We start from the raw sequence: 23,672 nt of genomic DNA on the forward strand, positions 1-23,672 counted from the left end.
CACGGCCCTGCTGCACGTCTGGCATGGAGCCCAGCCCGCTGGGCCCTGCACGCACCGTGGCTCAGCCCGGCAGCTCTGGGCAAGGGGGGCTGGGCAGCACAGACCCCGGGCCTCGCTGCGGGCCCTTCCCCCTTGTGTGGGAGCCAGGTTCTGCCATGCCCCGCTGTACACAGCCCTGGAGCCATCGCCCCTCCCCTGCAGTACGACTGAGCCCCCAGCGCCCCTGCTGCAGGAGGAGATGGGCCCCGCGCTGCGAGCTCCCTCCCCCCCGAACCAGGCATCCAGCCAGGAGTGCCGGGAACTCAGAGTTTGGGGGTTTATTGATCTTCCCTTGGGTGCTGGGCACAGCGGGGGCAGCCACCGTGAGTGGGGGGAGGGGGATCTGTGCAGTGAGGGACAGCGTGGGGGGGGAGATGTACTCCAGGCGCGTTTCTCTTCCGGGTGGGGGGGGGGCGCTCAGGCATTTCTCTCCGGGGGGGGCACGTACTCCAGGCCCAGGTGCTGGAAGATTTCTTCTTCAGAGGCAGCCGGGAGCGAGAGGTCCTGGAAGGGAGGAACCCAGCACCCGAGCTGAGCGCGGCTCCCTGGGCCCATCCCATCCCGCAGGGCAGGGCAGCGCAGGGTCCTGCTGCAGCAGCTGCCAGGCCAGCAGACCCTGCCCCCCCCCACCCCGTGCCAGGGAACCCGCCTCCCACCCGCTCCCTGCGCCAGGCACGCGGCCCAGGGAAAGCCCCTCTGACTGGCGCCTTCCCTGCTGTCCCGCCTCCTGGGCCAGGGCAGCCAATCAGCACGGTCCCAGGAGACTGGCGGGGCGCTGCCCCACAGCCCTTGGAAGCAGCACAAAGACCAGCAGCTCAACAGCCCCCCCCCCCCCCCGCATGACCCATAGGTCAGCCTGTGCCCTGCCCAGGGCGCTGCAGAGGGAGGGGGCAGGGCATTAACCAATGGGAATGGCCAGCACCAGTGAGAGTCCCGTGGGGGCCAGAATTGGTGTCCCAGAGAGCAACTGCCCCCCCTGCCACCCTGCACACCCCACGGCACCGACCACGCCCCCCACGGCTATGACCACACACCCCTGCCACCCTGCACGCCCCACGGCACCGACCACGCCCCCCACGGCTATGACCACACACCCCTGCCACCCTGCACGCCCCCGGTTATGACCATGCCCCCCTGCATGCCCCCCCCAGCTATGACCACGCCCCCCAGCTGCCCTGCATGCCCCACTGCACTGACCACGCCCTCCCGCCACCCTGCACACCCCACGGCACTGACCACGCCCCCCCGCCACCCTGCACACCCCACAGCACTGACCACGCCCCCCTGCACGCCCCCCCAGCTATGACCACGCTGTCACCCCTGGGCGCCAGGGGCTTTTCAACACTGAGCTCCACCAACTCCTGCACCCCACAATTCCTGGGGTGCTCCCCATGCTGAGTCTGCCCCTTGGGCCAGCGAGAGGGACCCTCCATCCCAGCCCCGGAGCTGCCCAGAGGGCGTCTGGGGAGAGCAGGCACCCAGTGCAGGGCCCCGGCTTGGCAGCCAGAGCCGAGGCCCTGGGCAAAGACTTGGGGACCCCACCCGCAGAGGACAGGGGCCCTGGGGTGGGTCCTGTGGGTGCCTGGAGCCCTGGCCCTTCACTCCCACGCCCAGCCCTGCCCAGCACCGCCTACCCGCTGGGTGTCATACAGCGCGTGGCTGTTCAGCACCATCTTCCTCTCGTGCCTGGCAAAGCGGCGGAGCTCGCGCTCGAAGTGCTGGGGAGAAGGGAGCAGACCCCGGAGTCACCACCCGCTGCTCCGGCAGAGACCAGGCAGGCCCAGGGACTCGCCGCCCTGACTCCCTGCATGGGGGCGTCTGACTCAGGGCGCTGAGCCATGGGGAAGGTCTGGCTGGATCGAGACAGGGCCCTAAACCTTCACAGCGCCCGGCAGAGCGAGCCCAAATCCAAACACTGCTGGAGCGGGGGACGGGCTCACATCTGGAATCCAGCAGCACCTGGGCCAAGTTCTAGGATCCTGCAGCGCGGCCACAGCTGGCTCCAGAATCCAGCTCGGCCCTCAGATCTAGAACCCCAGTATCGCGGTAAGGGAGCTGGGCCAATCCACGGCTGGGAAGGGGGCTTGGCTCTAGAACCCAGGGTCAGACCCTGCAGCTCCATCGGCTCCCCCACCTGGGCAGGCACCTACCTGAGAGCCAGTCCAGCCTAGCAGAGCGAACGGGAACTGACTGATCGGAGCCACGACCAGGTCCACCCTGACGGCCTTCCAGCCTCGGGCCGCGCCCGGGCCCCGCTGGCCTCTCTGCGCCTCCAGGCGGAGTATGGAGAAGCACCTCTCGAAGCGGTCCATGCAGTCCCTGGCGCCCGGCGCCCCGGGGCCCTCGCAGAGCACGAAGCTGCTCTCCTGGCTGTGCTGGTAGAGGATCAAACCCTGGGCGGGGCAGGAAATCTCAGCCACGTGGGGAACTCCAGCCCCACCCACTGTGCCGGCCCCAAACCCACCAGCCCCCGCTCGCCTCCCAGAGCCTGGATAGAACCCAGGAGTCCAGCCCCTCCCCCAGGCCCCAGCTCTCACCTGAGACCCTGCTCCCCACCCAGATCCCCCCCATCTGAGGCCTTTAAAGGTGAACCCCCCCATCCAACCCCTCCCCCACCTGGCTCTCCAGCCAGCTCATGGCCTGGCTCAGCAGCCCCGCCTCTCGGCCAGCTTCGGGGTGGGTGAGGAGAAGATCCACGTCGTGGCCGTGCTGCTTGCCCCTGTGGGTGGGGAGGGGAGAAGCAGAAGGTCCCTCAGCCGCCAGGAGGGGGCAGCATGTAGTGCCCAGCCCAGCTGCAGCCAGTGCAGCTCCAGCAGGGGGCGCTGTGCGTCGGGGTGGAGAGATGGCCTGTGCCCAGGGCCGGGGCTTCCCATGGCCAAGCGGCCGCACACGCCCCCCAGGATCCCTGCGCCGTTCCCGTGCGGGAGGCAGGGCTCCCGGATCCCCTCCCCCAGCACGTTACCGTCTGAACCCGCCGGCCAGCGTCACCGAGGCTCCGGGCAGGACCCGCTGCAAAGCCGCCTGCACCGCCCGGCTGACGGCCTCCGCCTCGCCGCGCCCCACCGGCACGCTGAGGTCCTCGTAGTGCCGCAGCCCTGCAGGGAACCCCCGGGCCGGGGACGTGGGCGTGAGGTTCCCTTCCCTTGCGCCTGCCTGAGCCAGGCGCAGGGCTGCCCAGACCAGCAGCATCTCGGGTCCAGCCCGGCTCCCCCAGCCCACGCCTCGCTGGGGACTAGCCCCTCCCAGCCTGCGGAGGCCAGGCCAGAGCACGTCACCGCCAGGCAGTGCCGGCCAGCAGCGAGCCCGAGGCAACCCCGGGGGCCTCTGTGTCCAGCAGCCCCCCAGCGGAGCCCCCGTCCGGGCCCTGCAACTCACCTGCCTGCTGCTGCCGGGTCAGCCTAGTGCTCTGCACCTGCAAGTCCGCGAGCGTCCGCAGCCCCTCCTGGTACCACCGGCTGGCCGTCTTCACCCCCACCCCGAAGATCCTGGTGAAGAGCTGCGGAGACAGGACAGGCAGTGCCGGGGGGGCTGGACAGGTGGCATCGGTGGCAGGAGAAAGCAGCTACCCCCAGTAGCAGCCGCAGGACGCGCCTGTAGCACGGACAGAGCCGGGTGCTAGTGCCAGCTCCCCAGAGTGTTTAATGCATCTCGTAATTGCTCAGCTGTGTGTCCTAGGCCCTGTACTGCAAACGAAGATCCCCCTTCAGCTCAGCTGGCACGTTTACCATACGCCAGCCTACTTCAGCCTGTATCCAGGGCCCTTATGGAGAGGCTGAAATAGACATGCCACAGAGGTCTGTTATGGCCAATGCTGGGCCCCATCAGGCGTGACCCTGTGTTAAGACACGCTGCCTGGCCGGAGCCTGCAGGCTGCCAGAAGAGCCACCAGAGGGCAGCTGGGAGCAGCTGCTGACGACTCAGCCCCCAGTGAGCTCCGGGTCCGGGCCAGGATCTCCAGAGCCTGCCCAGCCAGCAGTGGCCAGGGGCAGAGCGAGGGGCAGGGCTGGCGGGGGTGGGGTAGCATGAAGCTCTACAGGAGGACGAGGGGAGGCTCAGGGTGGGGAGGGCGATGGAGCCTGCAGAGCAGCCAGAGACACTGGAGCAGGGTTCCCGGGGCAAGCAGCACAGCTGAGCCCGGAGACAACTCCAGCATCTCTGAGGGCTGCTGAGTCCCGGCTGCTTCCTAGCTCCAGGCCCCAGCGCAGGCCGGCACCACGTCCCTCCGGGACAGACCCTCCCCCACGTCCCCCAAGCGCCAGACCCCACCACCAACCCCAAGGAGACTCTCCAGCAGCTGGGAGCAGTGTAGGGTCTCGGACTACGTGTGGGGCAGCACCCGGCCCCACATCCCCCAACCAGATCTGGTACCTTCATAGTCTGGTATCGCTCCGACAGCTTCACGCGCTCCACCTCGGCCGAGACGCCGTCCTCCAGCACGTCCTGCCCCAGAGACAGGGCTGAGCCGAGTCCGCCCCTCCCCGGGGCCTGAGCAGCAACCCCCACCCATCACTGCAGGACGATGCCTAGGATGGGGGGACTGGCAGAGCAGGGGAGGAGACAGGGCTGGGCTGGCAGGGCAGGGAATTGGAAGCAGCTCAGGGCAGAAGGTTGGGGGCAGAGCTGGGCTGGCAGAGGGTTGGGGAGCAGGGCAGAGGGTTGGGGGCAGGGCAGAGGGTTGGGGGGCAGGGCTGGGCTGTGGCAGGGGGTTGGGATTGAGGGGCACTAGCAGAGCATGCCAGGGCTGCAGGGTCTCCCCCTGCCTCATGCCCAGTACCCCAGCTCAGGCCTGGGGCGGGACTTACCTGGATGACCCGCCGGGAGTGCTCCCCGATGCCGGGCAGAGGCCCCAGCTCCCCCAAGGTGCCAAGCGGGCCGGGCAGGGCCTTCAGCACGGAGGCTGCCCTGGTGAATGCCAGGCTGCGCCCCTCGCTGCCGCTGAACCTCGCCTCCTCCGCCAGGGTCTCCAGGGCCTCCTGGGACAGAGCAGAGTCACCGGGGGGAGGGGGCAGAGCTGGTCTCACCCCCCCCTTCGGGGACCAAAGCTCAGTGCTTCTGAGCACACCCAGGCCTCCCTCAGCTTCGACTCCCCTGTCCCTGTTCTGGCTCCACTGCCCAGCTCTGACCCCCAAGTGCCGGATCCTCCCATGCCCAAAGAGAGAACCCAAGAGTCCTAGCTCCCAACCAGGCTGCTCTAACCACTAGACGACACTCCCTTCGCAGCACTGGGGATCCACCTGGCTCCCAGCCCTCCTGGCCATGGGGCAGCCGTTACCGTCAGTGCCTGGTTGCTGTGGAGGAGCGGGGTGCGGCGCTGGCAGGCATACGACGCCATCAGCCCCCCATGCGGAGCCGCCGGCACGGTCACCTGGGGAGCAGAGCACCGGGGTAGGGGTCAGCGCCAAGACCCCAAGAGACCCCACCCACCATCTCCCCTCCCAAAGCGCCCCCTGCTGGGCACCCCTTGCCTGCGCCCTCCCCAAGGGAACCCTGCACCCAGCTCCCCCACCCGCCATCCCTGCCCAGCTCACTCGGAGGCGGTGCCGGGGTTCGATCTCCACGGGCCGCCCGGCTCTCATGCTCTCCGTGAACCAGCCGATGTCCAGCAGGGCGGGGTCCCCCCCTGCGCCGCGCACCCCCCGCTGCTGCGCCAGCCACTGGGCCACCTCGGCCCCCGAGTTCTGCTCCGACACCACGTGAGTCACCGCGGCGCTGGGCAGAAAAGCACAAGAGGGGCCTGAGCCCGGGACCCCAGGAGAGAATCGAGGAACTAGTCTGGGGGGCTCAGACTAGCACTGAGCATGGCTCTGCTCTCCCCTTATCCCAGCACTGCCCCCCCCAACCCTGCCAGTGCCCCTCACTCCGACCCACAGCCCCTGCCAGTGCCCCTCACTCCGGACCCACAGCCCCTGCCAGCCCTGTCCCCCCAGCCCCGCCAGAGCCCCTCACTCCAACCCACAGCCCCTGCCAGCACTGCCAGTGCCCCTCACTCTGACCAGCAGCCCCCCCATGCCCCTCATTCCAACCCGCAGCCCCCACCAGCCCAGCCCAGCCCTGCCCCCCAGTCTTGCCGACGCCCCTCACTGTCTCCCCGCAGCCCCCGCCTGCCTGGCCCTGGGATCTCATGGAGCAGTCAAGAAGACCCAAGAGGTTTCCAAACACCGCTCAGTACCTGGAAAGGGAAATCCAGCCTCCCACCCTCGGACCCCTCAGCACCTTGCCCAGGCTCAGCAGGATCCCTCACTTTCGGCACCAGACCTGGTGACCCCACAGGGCCAGATCCCCTCCCCTGACCCCCACTTAGCCACTGGGCAGCCTCTGCTCTGGGCCCCAGGGCACCTCAGACTGGGGGAGGGGACCCAGTGCCACCAGGTGCGAGTGGGGAGTGGGGCACGGCCAAGGCTGTCTCTGCTTTGGGGGTGCCTGTGCCCTGGGGTTCACGGCTCCCGCATCCTGCCCAGCTGCCCTGGGCTCCGCAGGGGTCAGTGGGGCCTGGCCAAGAGCTTCTCCATCCCCGATCCCAGCACCAGGTGCCCATGCCCCTGCTCACCTGTAGGCCACGTCCACGCGGAAGCCCTTGGCCCGGGCCAGCTGGGTGAGGAAGGCCCGGCGACTGGCGCCCATCCGCCTCTCCACCAGGCACAGCACCACGCTGGGGAAGCGCCCAGGGCCTGGGGGCTCTGCTGGTGGGGACCGGGTGACCCTCCTCCTCCTCTTCAGGGGCACCAGGGCCATGGCCCCTGGGGGGAAACGGGGGTCAGGGACACTGGCTGGGGTCTCCCACGGCTGCTGCTGCCCCCTTCAGCTCGGGGGCTGTGGGGAGGGGGGGCTGGCAGGTACTGGGGCTGGGGGAGGGCTAAGGTGGGTCAGGGAGAGGGTTGCATGGGGGGCTATGGGGCTGGAGGAGCAATGGGGGCAAAGGGGCCACTGGGAGGGACACAGGCGGGGGCTATGGGGGGGGGCCTGGGGCTATGGGGCTGGAGGAGCAATGGGGGCGAAGGGGCCACGGGGAGGGCTATGGGGCTGGAGGAGCAATGGGAGCGAAGGGGCCACGGGGGGTGGGGCTATGGGGCTGGAGGAGCAATGGGGGCGAAGGGGCCACGGGGGGCGCTATGGGGGGGGGCTATGGGCAAGGGCCCTGCCTGGCAAACTTCTTCACTTTGGAGGTGCCGCGTGAGCCTGAGGCGGAAACGTGAGTCAAACTCGCGCGCAGCCACGCCCCTTATGCAAAAATAGCCACGCCCCCTCCCTTGTGGGGCCAGGGCCAGGACGCTGCTTCCCTGCGCCCCATCCGTTAGGGGCGTGGCCAGAGGCGGGGCTTACTGGGGGCGGGGCAGAAGCGTGTCGGACTTGTGCAATTGCAACTTATCATATGATCGGCAAGTTGCGCTTCCTGAAAGTGCGCGGGGCGCAGAGCCGGGCGAGGGGCGCAGCGCAGGGGGCTCAGGGTCGGGAGGGGGCGCAGCGCAGGGGGCACAGGGTCGGGAGGGGGCGCAGCGCAGGGGGCACAGAGCTGGGCGAGGGGTGCAGCGCAGGGGGCGCAGAGCCAGGCGAGGGGGGCGCAGGGGGTGGGGGCTCAGGGTCGGGAGGGGGCGCAGCGCAGGGGGCGCAGAGCCGGGCGAGGGGCGCAGCGCAGGGGGCTCAGGGTCGGGAGGGGGCGCAGCGCAGGGGGCACAGAGCTGGGCGAGGGGCGCAGGGGGCGGGGGCTCAGGGGCGGGAGGGGGCGCAGCACAGGGGGCACAGAGCTGGGCGAGGGGTGCAGCGCAGGGGGCTCAGGGTCGGGAGGGGGCACAGCGCAGGGGGCTCAGGGTCAGGAGGGGGCGCAGCACAGGGGGCACAGAGCTGGGCGAGGGGCGCAGGAGGCGGGGGCTCAGGATCGGGAGGGGGCGCAGGGGGTGGGGGTCGCAGCCTGGCCATGGGGCACCCTGCACGGTGGGCTGCTCTGCTGGTGCTGGGCGCCACCTGGCAGCTGGTACTGTGGGGTACGGCAAGAGGGGGGCGGCGGAGCCCCCACAACATCGTGCTGATCCTGACGGATGACCAGGACACAGAGATCGGGGGCATGGTAAGTCCCCGGGGCTGCCAGCCCCTCCCCAGCCATAGCGGACACTGGTCTGGGCAGCCATCCCAACCGCTGCGCTGCCCGTGACACCCCACAACACGGTCCCACATGTGCCATGGTCCCATCCGCGCTGCTGGACCGTCCGTGCGCTGCCCGTGTCCCAGGCCCGGCCAGAGCATGGGGCTCCAAGTGGCTGCCAGCAGGGCCGGCCGGGGCTGCTCTAGTTCAAGTCTAAGCCAGTTGAAGGGTGACAGAGTCCAGCCCGAGCAGCACAGGTCGCTCGCTGGATTCATTCCCCAGCGCACTGGCCAGGGCGGAGTCTCCGCTGCCCTGCTCAGGGCTGGGTTACCCAGCAGGCAGACTAAGCACGTGCTTAGGGCACCCGCAAAGCAGGAGCACCAAGAAAAAAGAGATTTGACGGGACAGTATTGTTTTTATTTTGAATTACGGGGGGGGGGGCACTGTAATCTTTTCAGTGCTTAGGGCCTCTAAAGGTCTTAACCCGTCCCCTCCACGCGGGTCAGACCCGGCCTGTGGCAGACGGGGAGAAGGCGAGCAGCTCTGGCCGCACCTCGGCCCCTAGCACCAAATGCAGCCTAGAGCTGCCAACACGCACGTGAGCCGAGCAGCGCCGCAGCCTGGCCAGTGCAGTGGGGCTGGAGCCAGACGCCCACTGGGAGAGGCAGGGGCACCCGGGCCAGGGCAGTGGCAGGTGCCAGGCTGTGGGTTTGGCTGGGCAGGTACCAAAGGCAGCGAGAGGAGCAGCAGTGGCAGCCCCACGGCGACACAGGGGACCAGCTTAGCATCATAGAACCATAGAGCTGGAAGAGACCTCAGGAGCCATCAAGTCCAGCCCCCTGCCCAAAGCAGGACCAACCCCAACTCAATCAACCCGGCCAGGGCCCTGTCAAGCCGAGACTTAAACACCTCTAGGGATGGAAATTCCACCGTCTCCCTAGGGAACCCAGCCCAGCGCTTCACCACCCGCCTAGGGAAAGAGTTTTCTAGGAAAGACCTAGACCTCTCCCAGAGCCAAATAAAGGGGAATAATCACATCTCTGGACCTGCTGGCAATGCTCCTCCTAAAGCAGCCTAATATGCCATTAGCCCCCTTGGCTACAAGGGCGCCCTGTTGACTCATATCCAGCTTCTCATCCACTGTAACCCCCAGGTCCTTTTCTGCAGAACTGCTATTTAGCCAGTCGGTCCCCAGCCTGTACCAATGTTTGGGATTCTTCCTTCTCAAGTGCAGGACTCTACACTTGTCCTTGTTGAACCTCATCAGATTTCTTTTGGTCCAATCCTCTAATCTGTCCAGGTGACTCTGGACCCTATCCCAGCCCTCCAGCGTATCTACCTCTCCCCCTAGCTTAGTGTCTTCTGTGAACTTGCTGAGGGTGCAATCCATCCCCTCATCCAGGTCATTAATAAAGATATTGAACAAAACCGATCCTAGAACCAAACCTTGGGGCACTCCGCTAGAAACCGACTGCCACAAACCGTTGATCGCTACCCGCTGGGCCCGGCCTTCTAGCCAGCTGTCTATCCATCTTACCGTCCATTTATCCAATCCATACTCCCTTAACTTGCTGGCAAGAATATCGTGGGAGACTGTATCAAAAGCCTTGCTAAAGTCAAGGTACATCACATCCACTGACTTTCCCATGTCCACAGAGCCAGTTACCTCATCATAGAAGCTAATCAGATTGCTCAGGGACGACTTTCCCTTGGTGAATCCATGTTGACTATTCCTGATCATTTTCCCCTCTTCCAAGTGCTTCAAAATGGATTCCTTAAGGATCCTCTCCATGATTTTTCTGGGGACTGAGGTAAGGCTGACTGGTCTGTAGTTCCCTGGATCGTCCTTCTTCCCTTTTTTGCAGATGGGCACTACATTTGCCTTTTTCCAATCATCTGGGATCTCTCCCGATCTCCACGAGTTTTCAAAGGTAATGGCCAAAGACTCCTCAGTGACATTTGCCAACTCCCTCGGTACCCTCGGATGCATTAAATCCGGACCCATGGATTTGTGTATGTTTAGCTTTTCTAAACAGTTCCTAACCTGTTCTTTCCTCACCAAGGGCCACTCACCTCCTTCCCATACTGCGTTGCCTAGTGCATTTGTCTGGGAGCTGACCTTGTCCGTGAAGACAGAGGCAAAGAAAGCATCGAGTACTTCAGCTTTCCCCACATCATCTGTCACTAGGTTACCTCCCTCAGCCAGTAAGGGCCCCACACCCTCTGATCACCCTCTTATTGCTAATGTGCCAGTAGAAACCTTTCTTGCGACCCTTCACATCCCTTGCCAGCTGCAATTCAGTTGTGCTTTTGCCTTCCTGATAACTCCCCTGCATTCTCGAGCAATATATTGATACTCCTCCCTAGTCATCTGTCCAGGTTTCCACTTCTTGTCAGCTTCCTTTTTGTGTTTAAGTTCACCAAGGATTTCCCCGGTAAGCCAGTCTGGTCGCCTACCATGTTTGCTTTTCTTGCTGCGCATCGGGATGGTTTCTTTCTGTGCCTTCAATAAGGCTTCTTTAAAATACTGCCAGTTCTCCTGGACTCCTTTCCCCTTCATGTTACATCCCAGGGAATCCTGCCCATCAGTTCTCTGAGGGAGTCAGTCTGCTTTTCTGAAGTCCAGGGTGTGTATTTTGCTCCTCTCCTTTCTTCCTTTGGCCAGGATCCTGAAATCTACCGTCTCATGATCACTGCTGCCCAGATTGTCCCCCACCTCTACTTCCCCTACTTGTCCAGTGCCAGCCCGATGTGGCACGGGGCCCCAGGCATCCGCCTTGGTCCCCTGGACCTAAGGCTGGGCCTGTGTGTCACCCCTGTCACATGCTCTCACACGTGCCACGGTCCCATCTGCACTGCCAGGCCCCTGGGGTCGCGGTCCTGCTGGGGCTGTGACCCCCTGTGTGAACGAAGACAGGGCACCACGGCCACGGCTCCACGCCACGTGGCACAGAGCGGGCACGGCACAGCTCCAGCCAGGCCACGCCGTGTCCCTGGCATGGGCCTTCATAGCAGCAACTGGAGACACAATGCATGGCCTGGCCCCACCCCTGCTGCTGCCCAGCCGCAGCCTCCCGCCCACTCCCGCAGTGGGACTCCCCCAGGTGTGGCGCTGTCCTGGATCCAGGAGGAGCTGGCCTCTATTCCCACCTCTGTCAGCGGCTGCTGGGTGGGCAAGTTACGCCACGGCCCCCTGCCTCAGTTTCCCCTCTCACCCTTGCCTGTGTGCTCTTCCGGGCAGGGCGGGCTCCCAGAGCCGGGCTGTGTCCGTGCTGATCACAGGGCGCTGGTCGGCCCAGCCTGGCGGTTGTTTTGAGTCGCTAGTGCGTGAAAGGAGCTGGGGTGTTTGGCGCGTCCGTGCCAAGCAGCTGCGGAGGGTTACTTCATGCCTGGCTAACCCCGAGGCAGCTGCCGGTTCAAACTCAGAGCTGCTGTCTCGGGGAGGTAAAGGGGCTGCGATCGCCCTTGCGTGGAAGCACCGCGGGTCTGGCCCACTCTCCAAAGTGATGCGCTCGGCGTGGGCATGGGCGTGTGGCGGGTCTGCCCGCCCCAGGAGTGCACAGAAGCCTGGAGCTGTCCCTGGCGTTCCCAGGAGCTGGTGAGCAAGCGGTGCGGGGAGGGGATGATGTCTGACCGGCCTAGGGGAAGGGCGGGTCTCGTGGTTAACCCAGCAGCCCCCTGCAGACGGGATCCTGGGCAAGTCACTTCCCTGCCGTGTGCCCTGGTTTGCCCAGGGCAGGGTCAGGAACTAAATCCTGGGAGCTTTTCGGGGCCTGCAGGGTGACCGCTGGGCCCTGCTTCACTGGAGCATGGAGAGAGGCCCCTGGAATTCGTGCTCCGCTGCGCTGGTGGGCGGGAGATTGCCCCTCTGGGTCCAATGCGCCTGGATTCCCCCTGGGTGCCATCTGCCCCCTTGCCCTGTTGCTCTGCTCGAAAGCTGGGTCAGGATCCTTCGCCCCATGTGCAGAGGGGAAACTGAGGCACAACGAGGGGCTTGCACCCAGGCGTCCTTTCTCCCAGAGCCTGCTCTGTGTCCCAGGCCCTCCCCCGCGCAGCACAAGCTGGGCATGTTCGGGCACTGCCCTCGGCTGGCAGAACCCAGCCACTTCCTCCTTCCACTTCCACTTCTGCTGCTCAGCTCCCAGGGCTGTTGTCCCCGATGCAGAACAGCCCTGGGTGGTCACACTGACCTGGCGTGTGGGGCTGGGAGCAGCTGCTGCAGCCTCATGTGCTTGAGTCAGTCACAGGTTGCCTGGCCTGTGACCCAGGGGCCCAGCCAGGGCGAGCTGACGGACCCTTCTGAGAGCAGAGGGTTCCTAAGTGTCTCTGAGGTGCAGCCAGTGCTGGGGTGGAGCAGGGACACCAAGGGGAATCCCGAGTTCTCTAAGTTGTTCCCCTTTAGCGAGTCCACGTGTCGCTGAGCCTGCGTGGTCTGACCTGTTGGGGGTTGTTCTTTGTACAGCACCATGCCCAGGGCCGGGGAGAGACAGGACGCCACGTCCCTCCACAGCTGACAGTCAAAGTAAAGCGCAGCTCCATAGGAATCGCCTCCTGCTCGCCCCGGCTCAGTCTGCCTTAGCTCCAAGGAGCCCCTGCTGGGGGCAATTCCTTCCTGACCCCTGGCAGTTAGCGGCTGGCACGTGCCCTGAGGCATGGAGGTTTCCCAAGGGGTGTGTCCTCTGACATGACTATCAAAGTGGTTCATACACAGGGAATGGCTAATTCGCTTTTAATCTGGCGACAGTTTGCTATGCTATCCTGTGTGATATCCAGGGGCAGTGAGTCCCCTACGTTATCTCCCACATTCAGGAACTGAGCTGCTGTTATGAAAGACGGGGGTGGACGCATCATAATCCCCTTCTTTAGCCTTTCCACTATTTTGAATGCCATGCTCTGCCCCTGCCAAGTTACTGTACGGACCGGTCTGTATGTTCCCTGCCTCCCAGAAGAGGGAGGCTGTGTTCTGTCCCTGCCTCGTCTCTGTATGGACCGGTCCATAAGCTTCCTGCCTCCCGGAAGGGGCAGCCCATGTTCTGTCCCTGCCATGTCTCCGTATGGACTGGTCCATACGTTCCCTGCCTCCCAGATGTGTTCTGTCCCCGCCATGTCTCTGTATGGACCGGTCCGTATGTTCCCGTATGCCTCCTGGAAGGGGCAGGCCGTATTCTGTCCCTGCCCCTTGGGTTTGCAGCTGGTGACTGGTTCTGTGGCTCCTTACAGACTCCCATGAAGAAGACGCAAGCCCTGATTGGCCAGGCGGGTGTCTCCTTTGCCAATGCGGTGAGTGGCACGGCGCTGCGGTACTGGCCTGGGACGTCCCCACCAGAGACCGGGCGAACTCGCCGCACTTGTGGGCCAGGGACAGAGCCGGAGAGTGAGAGCTCAAGGCAGAGCCATGAGGCGCCCTGAGTTGGGAAAGGGGCTGCCCAGACAGCCCTGGGGGCAGCAGCCTTTGCCCAGGAAGGGGCTGGGGGTAGGGGGCTCTGCGGGGGGGGGGACACGCCTGCTGACCCAGAGCGGAGGGAGCCGCTGGCCTGAATGTCCCTCTCTCGGCCCAGTTCACGGTCACGCCCCTGTGCTGCCCCAGCCGCAGCAGCATCCTGAGCGGGCGCTACCCCCACAACCACCTAGTGAGGAACAACTCCCTGGAGGGCAACTGCAGCAGCCTGGCCTGGCAAAAGAGCCAGGAGCCGCTGGCCTTCCCCGTCCACCTGCAGCGGCAGGGCTACCAGACCTTCTACGCTGGCAAGTACCTCAACCAGGTAACGCCCCGGGGCCGCGCCCCGCCACACAGGGCAGCCTTGCCCGGAGCACCACCCCGGCGGGCACTGAGGGGTGGGGGAGAGCCAGGGTGCCTGGGTCTGTGCCGAGCTCTGGGAGTGTAGAGGGGCCTAGTGGTTAGAGCCAGGCGGGCTGGGAGCCAGGACTCCTGGGTTCTCTCCCCAGCTCTAGAGGGGTTTGGTTAGAAAGGAGGGGTCTAGTGGTTAAATCTGGGGGCTGGCCTAGACCGTCGCCAGGTTTCCCTGCGATGGAGAGTCTTTGGGGTGGGGGTTTGCTGCCTGCCCCCTCTGTCTGCGGGCCCGAAGGGGTGGTGCTGCTGGGCACGCCTTGGCCAATCGCCTCCCTGCTGCAGCCCGAGCGGCTGGCAGGGACCCCAGTGCCCAGCAATGGACCAGGGGCCTTCCAAGGGCTCTTCAGTGCCTAGGACTTTGCCCGGTGGTTTTGGAGCCAGGACTCCTGGGTTCTATGCCCCCTCTGGAAGGGGAGTGTGGACTAATGGTCAGAGCAGGGGGGGGATCTGCCCTGCTGCTGACCACACGTGCAAGCCTGCACACAGCATGGCCCTCTCTGCCTCAGTTTCCCCCATGGAACATGAAGCTAATGCCCCAGCCTGTGTGGGGTTGGGGCGATGTCTGGGAGGCTGCGGGTCACTGTGTGGATGGGGCCGTGGAGTGACTGGGCTGGGGGCAGTGGGCGTGTGTAACAGAGTCTCTCCCCTTGCAGTACGGACACCCCGCGGCCGGGGGAGCTCAGCACGTGCCTCTGGGCTGGAGCTACTGGAACGGCCTGGTGAGTGCCAGCCCCGGCTCCTGGCGCCTTCAGGCCGGGCCCCAGCGGGCTCCTGCTCCAGTCGGGGCGATCAGGTGTCGAGCTGCAGCCCCCCCAAGTCTCACAACCTCCTGGGGGCTGGGTCGGGCCCTCTGTGCTGTAGCCCCTGTGTGGCCCTGTCTGTAGCCTCGGCGTGGGAGGGGCACCCAGGAGCCAAGGTGATGGGTGGTGGGGACTGGCCCGGATCTGTTCTCCCAGCCTGCGTGGGGGGCACAGGTGGGTGCAGGGAGGTTGGGGAGGAACAGTTGCCAGTTGAACTCCAGTGTCCGGGCTAAATCGAACCAAAGAGCCGCACTTTGCCTCTCGGCGCCCATGCCCCGTGGGGCTTCACCTGCCGCCCTGGCCAGTGTCAGATTAGCTGCCCTGCTTCCCCCACAAGTGGCCACAGTGTAGTTGTGTGGGGAGGGTGCGAACGTCTCTGGGGCAGGTGGGTGGGGGGCTGGGCGGTGGGGAGGGGGCTGGGGGTGAAGATGGGGCACTGGGCGGCGGGGAGGATGCGGGGGGTGAAGGTGGGGCGCTGGGCAGCGGGGAGGGGTCTGGGGGTGAAGGTGGGGCGCTGGGCGGCGGGGAGGGGGCTGGGGGTGAAGGTGGGGCGCTGGGCAGCGGGGAGGGGTCTGGGGGTGAAGGTGGGGCGCTGGGCGGCGGGGAGGGGGCTGGGGGTGAAGGTGGGGCGCTGGGCGGCGGGGAGGGTGTGGGGGGTGAAGGTAGGGCGCTGGGCGGCGGGGAGGGTGCTGGGGGTGAGTGGGGCGCTGGGCAGCGGGGAGGGGGCTGGGGGGAGGTGGGGTGCTGGGCGGCGGGGAGGGGACTGGGGGTGAAGATGGGGCACTGGGCGGTGGGGAGGATGCGGGGGGTGAAGATGGGGCGCTGGGTGGCGGGGAGGGGGCTGGGGGTGAAGGTGGGGCACTGGGCGGCGGGGAGGATGCGGGGGGTGAAAGTGGGGCGCTGGGCGGCGGGGAGGATGCGGGGGGTGAAAGTGGGGCGCTGGGCGGCAGGGAGGGGGCTGGGGGTGAAGGTGGGGCACTGGGCGGCGGGGAGGATGCGGGGGGTGAAGGTGGGGCGCTGGGCGGCGGGGAGGATGCGGGGGGTGAAGGTGGGGCGCTGGGTGGCGGGGAGGATGCGGGGGGTGAAGGTGGAGCGCTGGGCAGCGGGGAGGATGCAGGGGGTGAAGGTGGGGCGCTGGGCGGCGGGGAGGGTGTGGGGGGTGAAGGTGGGGCGCTGGGCAGCGGGGAGGGGGCTGGGGGTGAAGGTGGGGCGCTGGGCGGCGGGGAGGGGGCTGGGGGTCACTGTGGGGGCACTGGGCGGCGGGGAGGATGCGGGGGGTGAAGGTGGGGCGCTGGGCGGCGGGGAGGATGCGGGGGGTGAAGGTGGGGCGCTGGGCGGCGGGGAGGGGGCTGGGGGTGAAGGTGGGGCGCTGGGCGGCGGGGAGGGGGCTGGGGGTGAAGGTGGGGCGCTGGGCGGCGGGGAGGATGCGGGGGGTGAAGATGGGGCACTGGGCGGCGGGGAGGGGGCTGGGGGGTGAAGATGGGGCGCTGGGCAGCGGGGAGGGGGCTGGGGGTGAAGGTGGGGCGCTGGGCGGCGGGGAGGGGACTGGGGGTGAAGGTGGGGCGCTGGGCGGCGGGGAAGGGGCTGGGGGTCACTGTGGGGGCACTGGGCGGCGGGGAGGATGCGGGGGGTGAAGGTGGGGCGCTGGGCGGCGGGGAGGATGCGGGGGGTGAAGGTGGGGCGCTGGGCAGTGGGGAGGATGCAGGGGGTGAAGGTGGGGCGCTGGGCAGCGGGGAGGGTGTGGGGGGTGAAGGTGGGGCGCTGGGCGGCGGGGAGGGGGCTGGGGGTGAAGGTGGGGCGCTGGGCGGCGGGGAGGGGGCTGGGGATGAAGGTGGGGCCCTGGGCGGCGGGGAGGGGGCAGGGGGTGAAGGTGGGGCGCTGGGTGGCGGGGAGGATGCGGGGGGTGAAGATGGGGCACTGGGCGGCGGGGAGGGGGCTGGGGGTGAAGGTGGGGCACTGGGCGGCGGGGAGGAGGCAGGGGGTGAAGGTGGGGCACTGGGCGGCGGGGAGGGGGCTGGGGGTGAAGGTGGGGCACTGGGCGGCGGGGAGGAGGCAGGGGGTGAAGATGGGGCACTGGGCGGCGGGGAGGGGGCTGGGGGTGAAGGTGGGGCGCTGGGCAGCGGGGAGGGGGCTGGGGGTGAAGATGGGGCGCTGGGCGGCGGGGAGGGGGCTGGGGGTCACTGTGGGGGCACTGCAGGCAGGCAGGTGGGGCTGACCCCTTGGGCTATCCCGCAGGTAGGGAACTCCCGCTATTATAACTACACCCTGTCGGCGAACGGTCGGGAGGAGCAGCACAGGCAGAGCTACCAGGAGGACTATCTCACGGATCTCATTGTGAGTCCCTGTGGGGTGCCCGCTGACCTCACCAGCAGCTTTCAAGCTGGGGCTTGCCCAGGGGCTGGAATTACCACCCAGGATTTGTGCTGGGTGTGGGGCCGATCAGGGGAAACCGAGTCGCGGAGCTACGGGGGCATGAAAAGGGCACAGGGGTCAATGGGCCAGGGACCAGCCAGGCTGGAGGTGAGATAGGCCCAGCTGCCCAAGGGAGGGACTGGACCACGGAGCTGCCCATGCTACTCAGAGCTGGATTCCAGGAGTCAGGGCAAGCTCATCCTTGGACTACAGCTCCCATGATGCACTGTGCCAATGCACCCCTCATGCTGCTCCTCCCCTTGCCAAGAGAGGATGCCATGGTGCATCATGGGAGATGTAGTCTGACGGAATGGATGGAAACTCAAACTACAGCTCCCAGGAGGCATTGCAGTAGCATCGCCCATGGGCAATATTCTCCATGTGGTTTTTGGACATCTCCTAGGAACACCCTCTCCCCGACATCCCTCTGCCCCCTTCCAGCCCTGAGCCCCCTTCCGCACCCCACATCCCTACAATCCCCACCCCCCTTCCAGCCCTGAGCCCCCTTCTGCACCCCACATCCCTACAATCCCCACCCCCCTTCCAGCCCTGAGCCCCCTTCTGCACCCCACATCCCTACAATCCCCACCCCCCTTCCAGCCTTGAGCCCTTTTCCCCACCCCACATCCCTCTCATCCGCCCTCCTCTACCCAATTCTCATGGCTGCCCAGTAGGGATCAGAGAAACCTCCACAGAGCCCCATGGATTCCAGCTGGACTGGGCACTGTGGGGCTCCCCCTAACCCCGCCCTGCCCCCATGGGCGCACAGCTATCCACCCCATCCCCTCTCTGGGAGGGGCCATCTCTCGGCCCTCAGGGCTCCACCCACCCCGCAGCGAGACCTGTGCCTTCCTGCCCAGGCCAACCGGAGCCTAGAGTACCTGGAGAGGTTTTCACACCCGCCCTTCCTGATGGTGCTGGCCCCACCCGCGGCTCACTCCCCGTGGACCGCGGCCCCGCGCTACGCCACGGCCTTCGGCTCCACCAAGGCGCCCCGCGGCGGCAGCTTCAACGTGCACGGCAAGGTGAGCGGGGACGGGGCGCCTGTGGCAGCCCGGGGGGGAGCCACGCATCGTGCCGGCGTCCTGGCCCCATCAGGCCACAGGGAGCCAGGGCCCACGGGCTAGTGGTGGGATCATCGGCAGGGCTGCAGCAGCCCTGTTCTCCAGCCTTGCCCCCTGCGCCGTGACGCCCCTGGGGCAGATCGGGGGGGCTGAGCTGCCCCTGCTGGGATTGAGCCCAGGTCCCAGGTTGCACCCGGGCTGGGAGTCGGGAATGCTCCCCCCACGCCCTCCCTTCCGGTTGCAGGACAAGCACTGGCTGGTGAGACAGGCCAGGAGCCCCATGGCCAACACCTCCATCGAGTTCCTGGACAAGGTCTACAGGGCGAGGTGAGAGGCCGGGCCGGGGTCAATGGGAGCTCAGTCAGCGCAGGTCAGAGCCCAGGCCGCCGAGCTGGCGGGCAATGGGCAGGGTGGAGAGACGCGGGGGGGGGGAGCAGGGATGGATATTGGGGGGCTGGGAGGTGGCTGGGTTTCTGCCCAGAGTGGGGGAGGGTTAGGTGGCCCTGACTGGTTTAGAGGGGTGAGGAAGGAGGGAAAGGGCCATTAGACTGATCTGGGAAAGGCAGGGTGGTGGTACAAGCGGGGAGGGCTGGGGGTCTGGTCTGGGACAGATGGGAGGGGATACCAGCTGGGAGCCTGGGGGTCTGGTTTGGGATGGGGGGGATACCTGCTGGGGTCTGGGGGTCTGGTTTGGGATGGGGGGGATACCTGCTGGGGGCCTGGGGGTCTGGTTTGGGATGGGGGGGGATACCAGCCGGGGTCTGGGGGTCTGGTTTGGGATGGGGGGGCGGATACCAGCTGGGGGTCTGGTTTGGGATGGGGGGGGATACCAGCCGGGGGCCTGGGGGTCTGGGCTGGCCAGAGATTAAGAACATAAGAACGGCCGTACTGGGTCTGACCAAGGGTCCATCTAGCCCAGTAGCCTGTCTACCGACAGTGGCCAGCACCAGGTGCCCCAGAGGGGGTGGACCGAAGACAGTGATCAAGCGATTTGTCTCCTGCCATCCCTCTCCAGCCTCTGACAAACAGAGGCCAGGGACACCATTTTATCCCCTGGCTAATAGCCTTTTATGGACCTAACCTCCATGAAATTATCTAGCTTCTCTTTAAACTCTGTTCTAGTCCCAGCCTTCACAGCCTCCTCTGGCAAGGAGTTCCACAGGTTGACTACATGCTGAGTGAAGAAGAACTTTCTTTTATTAGTTTTAAACCTGCTACCCATTAATTTAATTTGGTGTCCTCTAGTCCTTCTATTATGGGAACTAATACATAACTTTTCTTTATTCACCCTCTCCATACCACTCATGATTTTATAGACCTCTATCATATCCCCCCTCAGTCTCATCTTTTCTAAATTGAAAAGTCCCAGTCGCTTTAACCTCTCTTCATATGGGACCCGTTCCAAACCCCTAATCATTTTAGTTGCCCTTTTCCAAGGCCAAAATATCTTTTTTGAGGTGAGGAGACCACATCTGTACGCAGTATTCAAGATGTGGGCGTACCATAGTTTTATACAGGGGCAGTAAGATATTCTGGGTCTTATTTTCTATCCCTTTCTTAATAATTCCTAGCATCCTATTTGCCTTTTTGACCGCTGCTGCACACTGTGTGGAAGTTTTCAGAGAACTGTCCACGATAACTCCAAGATCTCTTTCCTGATTTGTCGTAGCCAAATTAGCCCCCATCATACTGTACGTATAGTTGGGGTTGTTTCTCCCGATGTGCATCACTTTACACTGGTGGTTGTCAGGGCAGAGGGGCCAGTCATGGCTGTCTCAGGGGAGCAGGAGAAGGGGCCCTGGCTGAGGGTGCGGTCGCCTGTGTGGGAACAGGGTCCTGGCGGGGGGCTGGGCAGTAACCCCCCTGTGCCCGCAGGTGGCAGACGCTGCTTTCGGTGGATGACCTGGTGGAACAGGTGATGGGCCAGCTGAAGGCCCTCGACCTGCTGGCCAGCACCTATGTCTTCTACACCTCGGACAATGGCTACCACGCGGGTGAGCTGGGGCCAGCTCTCCCTCCAGGCCACGGGTCACTGGTTTGGTCCAGTGTCACACCAGACGGGGAGCCCTCCCATTGGGGTGCAGGTCCCCGAGGCTGCCGGTCCCTGCAGGCAGTGAGGGAGGGGCTGCCCAGGGGGGTGCTGGTCCCTGCAGGCAGTGGGGGAGGGGCTGCCCAGGGGGGTGCCGGTCCCCGCAGGCAGTGGGGGAGGGGCTGCCCAGGGGGGTGCCAGTCCCCGCAGGCAGTGGGGGAGGGGCTGCCCAGGGGGGTGCCAGTCCCCACAGGCAGTGGGGCAGGGCCTGCCCAGGAGAGTGCCGGCCCCCACAGGCAGTGGGGGAGGGGCTGCCCAGCGGGGTGCTGGTCCCCACAGGCAGTGGGGCAGGGCCTGCCCAGGGGAGTGACGGCCCCCACAGGCAGTGGGGGAGGGGCTGCCCAGAGGGGTGCTGGTCCCCACAGGCAGCGGGGCAGGGCCTGCCCAGGGGAGTGCTGGCCCCCGCAGGCAGTGGGGGAGGGGCTGCCCAGGGGGGTGCCGGCCCCCACAGGCAGTGGGGGAGGGGCTGCCCAGCGGGGTGCTGGTCCCCACAGGCAGTGGGGCAGGGCCTGCCCAGGGGAGTGACGGCCCCCACAGGCAGTGGGGGAGGGGCTGCCCAGAGGGGTGCCGGGCCCCACAGGCAGCGGGGCAGGGCCTGCCCAGGGGAGTGCTGGCCCCCGCAGGCAGTGGGGGAGGGGCTGCCCAGGGGGGTGCCGGTCCCCACAGGCAGTGGGGGAGGGGCTGCCCAGGGGGGTGCTGGCGCTGACCCCTGCCCTCCCCGCAGGCCAGTTCTCGCTGCCCATTGATAAGCGCCAGCTCTATGAGTTCGATATCCGGGTGCCGCTGCTGGTGCGGGGGCCGGGCATCACTGCGAACCAGACCCGACTGGTAGGTGCCCCAGGCTGGGCTGCGCCGCCGCCGCGGCTCATGGGAAACCGGGTTCCTGTGCCCCTGGGGGGTCCTGTCTGGGCCCAAGGAGTGTGGAGCCTGATGCCCTCCCCACCCCCATCCCGCCCTTCCCAGAGCCAGGCCCCCCGCTCTGCCTGAGCCCTGGCTGCTCACGGCCAGCCGGGCACTGGGGGGCTGGGTGCGGCCGGGCTGTAGCCAGGGCCGAGAGCAGCCAAGGAGGGCCCCATGCCCAGCCCGCCCTGCCCCTAGCCCCAGGACCGGTGGTTATTTGGGTCCTCTCCCCCGCCTAGGAGCCGATCCTCAATATTGACCTGGGCCCCACCTTCCTGGACATCGCCGGCCTCAACGTGTCTGAGACAGCCATGGATGGGCAGTCCTTCCTGCCGCTGCTGGTGACGCACCCAGGGCGTGGAGGGGCTCTGGGGGGCAGGGCAGGGGCGACCCTATGGGTGAAGCAGGAGGATCACTGGTTGTGGGAGGAAGGAGCTCCCGGCTATTCCAGTCCCAGCCTCGCCCAGCGGGGGGCACTGTGGGGAGGGGGGCAGAGGTGTTGGCTGTGGGGAGCTCCTGGCAACTCCAGCCCCAGCCTTGCCCAGCAGGGGGCGCTGTGGGGAGGGGGCAGGGTGTTGGCTGTGGGGAGCTCCTGGCAACTGCAACCCCAGCCTCACCCAGCAGGGGGCGCTGTGGGGAGGGGGCAGGGTGTTGGCTGTGGGGAGCGCCTGGCATTTCCAGTCCCAGCCTTGCCCAGCAGGGGGCACTGTGGGGAGGGGGCAAGGGATTGGCTGTGGGGAGCTCCTGGCAACTCCAGCCCCAGCCTCACCCAGCAGGGGGCGCTGTGAGGAGGGGGCAGGGTGTTGGCTGTGGGGAGCGCCTGGCATTTCCAGTCCCAGCCTTGCCCAGCAGGGGGCACTGTGGGGAGGGGGCAGGGTGTTGGCTGTGGGGAGCTCCTGGCAACTCCAGCCCCAGCCTTGCTCAGCAGGGGGCGCTGTGGGGAGGGGGCAGCTGCTGGCTGGAGGGCTACGGTGACAGGTCCGGGGGGGGGCCCGGTTTAACCACCATGTGTTTGGCCCCAGGTGAGCCCCGCCCCGCCCAGCACGTGGCGGTCGGATTTCCTGGTGCAGTACACAGGGGAGGGGTACCCGGACAAAGATCCATCCTGCCCGGCCCTGGGCCCAGGGGTATCGGTGAGTCCGTGGCGGCTGAGCCCCATTGCTGCCAGGGAGAGCTGGTGTCTGTGCCAGTCAGAGCCAGGCCTCCCCTCCCCCGACTAGCAGCACTATGCAAAGCAGCTGGTTTGCACCAGAGTGATCTGCAAACACCCCTCCTGCCTGGCCGTGGGCACCGTGCCTGGCACCGCACAGCACCCAGGGTGCCCCTCCGCACGTCCCCTCCCGCCCCCCAGTGCCCGTTCCTCCTTCCCTAGGGCGCCCCCGTCTCTTGTGCTCCAGTGCACTGGCGGGGGGCGGGGGCCGGTCGCAGTGGTGGTCGGAGGGCCGGGGGGTGTCGGGGACGGGGCGGACTGGAGCTGGGGGGGCGAGGCTGGAATGTCCTGACGGTGACCCCTGCCCCCAGCAATGCTTCCCCGACTGCGTGTGCGAAGACGCCTTCAACAACACCTACGCCTGCCTGCGCGCCCTGCACCCGCGCAGCCTGCAGTACTGCGAGTTCGCGGACAGCCAGGTGAGCCGGGCACTGCTATAGGCTGCAGGGGCCTGCCCTCAGCGGCTGGGGGGGAGCCAGGCAGGGCTGGGCCTGCACCGGGCCTGGGGGGCGCTCAGGGCACCCTAGTCCGGGGCCTGTTGAGCCCCCTGGTTAGCCCAGGTACCCTAGGTGGGGCGGTCCCTGGACCCCACCCTGCTCTCCACTGACCAGCCTGGCACCTGCAGGCCTTCGTGGAGCTGTACAACCTGACCAGCGACCCCCAGCAGCTCCACAACGTGGCCAAGAGCGTCGACCCCACCCTGCTGGAGGCCTTGAACCAGCGGCTCATGAAGCTCCAGGCCTGTGCGGGGCCCAGCTGCCGGGACTAGGGGCACCCACCCTCGGCTGTGCCCAGGAACCTGCCCGCAGACACCAGGAACTCAGTACCCCTCAAACACCTGGCTCTGGGGGGCCCCAGGACCCCCCCCCCGACCTCAGCCACTGCCCAGGAATAAAGGGGCTTCCCCAGCCTGAGCCTGGATGGGGCCCTCAGCAGCTCCCCCCGTGTGCTGCCCCCCATGGGGCAGGTGTATTTGCCTCCCAAGCTGGGTCCTGGCAGCTCCCCCAGTTTGTAGCGGTGGCTGCTGGGCCCAGCCCCCTGCACCCCCAAGCTCTGCGCCCCCCATTTCTGCCCCTCCCCCGGCTCTGGGAGCTGCTGGGGTCCCTGATCTGCCCCCAGCCCAATACACGGAGGTGGAATAAAGTCTGGTTAGTCGAAGGGCTCGGCTGTTTGTCTGCGGGCTCCTGCCCCGGCGCTGGACCCAGCCTGCCTGGCTCCCACTGCAGCCCC

General features: G+C 66.4%; 2 protein-coding genes across 7 annotated transcripts; one reads left to right on the forward strand and one right to left on the reverse strand.

Moving 5' to 3' along the window:
• Positions 1–302: 302 nt before the first annotated feature.
• Positions 303–11,439, reverse strand: POLM (DNA polymerase mu). Of its 3 annotated transcripts, XM_075910610.2 has the most exons (12): positions 11,332–11,439; positions 6,587–6,776; positions 5,568–5,748; positions 5,312–5,404; positions 4,842–5,012; positions 4,408–4,479; positions 3,415–3,535; positions 3,002–3,134; positions 2,656–2,758; positions 2,190–2,432; positions 1,674–1,757; positions 303–543 (listed from the first exon to the last, which is right to left on the reverse strand). In XM_075910610.2, the coding sequence occupies exons 2-12, from the start codon at positions 6,769–6,771 to the stop codon at positions 457–459; spliced, it is 1,473 nt and encodes a 490-aa protein (XP_075766725.2). In that variant the 5' UTR covers positions 6,772–6,776; positions 11,332–11,439; the 3' UTR covers positions 303–456. The 3 variants fall into 3 exon arrangements, with proteins under 3 accessions (XP_075766725.2, XP_075766726.2, XP_075766727.2); XM_075910612.2 differs by lacking the exon at positions 11,332–11,439 and having other exon boundaries at positions 406–543; positions 2,190–2,409; positions 6,587–6,913; XM_075910611.2 differs by lacking the exons at positions 4,408–4,479; positions 11,332–11,439 and having other exon boundaries at positions 6,587–6,911.
• Positions 7,789–23,600, forward strand: LOC142820918 (N-acetylglucosamine-6-sulfatase-like). Of its 4 annotated transcripts, none has more exons than XM_075910606.2 (13): positions 7,800–8,101; positions 13,337–13,396; positions 13,675–13,878; positions 14,621–14,686; positions 17,003–17,101; positions 18,040–18,204; positions 18,488–18,570; positions 20,119–20,237; positions 21,057–21,160; positions 21,472–21,573; positions 22,255–22,365; positions 22,754–22,861; positions 23,068–23,600. In XM_075910606.2, exons 1-13 carry the CDS (start codon positions 7,952–7,954, stop codon positions 23,209–23,211), a joined length of 1,515 nt encoding a protein of 504 aa, XP_075766721.2. In that variant the 5' UTR covers positions 7,800–7,951; the 3' UTR covers positions 23,212–23,600. The 4 variants fall into 4 exon arrangements, with proteins under 4 accessions (XP_075766724.2, XP_075766721.2, XP_075766723.2 ...); XM_075910608.2 differs by lacking the exon at positions 7,800–8,101 and adding an exon at positions 8,163–10,047; XM_075910607.2 differs by lacking the exon at positions 7,800–8,101 and adding an exon at positions 11,581–11,714.
• The last annotated feature ends 72 nt before the right edge of the window (positions 23,601–23,672 follow it).

This window comes from Pelodiscus sinensis, chromosome 28 (genome assembly GCF_052426305.1).
Source record: "Pelodiscus sinensis isolate ZL-2025 chromosome 28, ASM5242630v1, whole genome shotgun sequence".
Lineage (NCBI taxonomy): Eukaryota > Metazoa > Chordata > Testudines > Trionychidae > Pelodiscus > Pelodiscus sinensis.

What these genes read in the sequence shown, in the direction of transcription:
- POLM (XM_075910610.2), bottom strand. Translation starts at nt 6,771, where the DNA reads ATGGCCCTGGTGCCCCTGAAGAGGAGGAGGAGGGTCACCCGGTCCCCA. An exon ending in ACTCCCGGCGGGTCATCCAG is followed by an intron (nt 4,480 to 4,841) that starts GTAAGTCCCGCC and finishes TCTCTGGGGCAG; the next exon opens with GACGTGCTGGAGGACGGCGT. An exon ending in TGAGCTGGCTGGAGAGCCAG is followed by an intron (nt 2,433 to 2,655) that starts GTGGGGGAGGGG and finishes TGCCCCGCCCAG; the next exon opens with GGTTTGATCCTCTACCAGCA.
- LOC142820918 (XM_075910606.2), top strand. Translation starts at nt 7,952, where the DNA reads ATGGGGCACCCTGCACGGTGGGCTGCTCTGCTGGTGCTGGGCGCCACC. An exon ending in GGAGCTACTGGAACGGCCTG is followed by an intron (nt 14,687 to 17,002) that starts GTGAGTGCCAGC and finishes GCTATCCCGCAG; the next exon opens with GTAGGGAACTCCCGCTATTA. An exon ending in AGTCCTTCCTGCCGCTGCTG is followed by an intron (nt 21,574 to 22,254) that starts GTGACGCACCCA and finishes GTTTGGCCCCAG; the next exon opens with GTGAGCCCCGCCCCGCCCAG.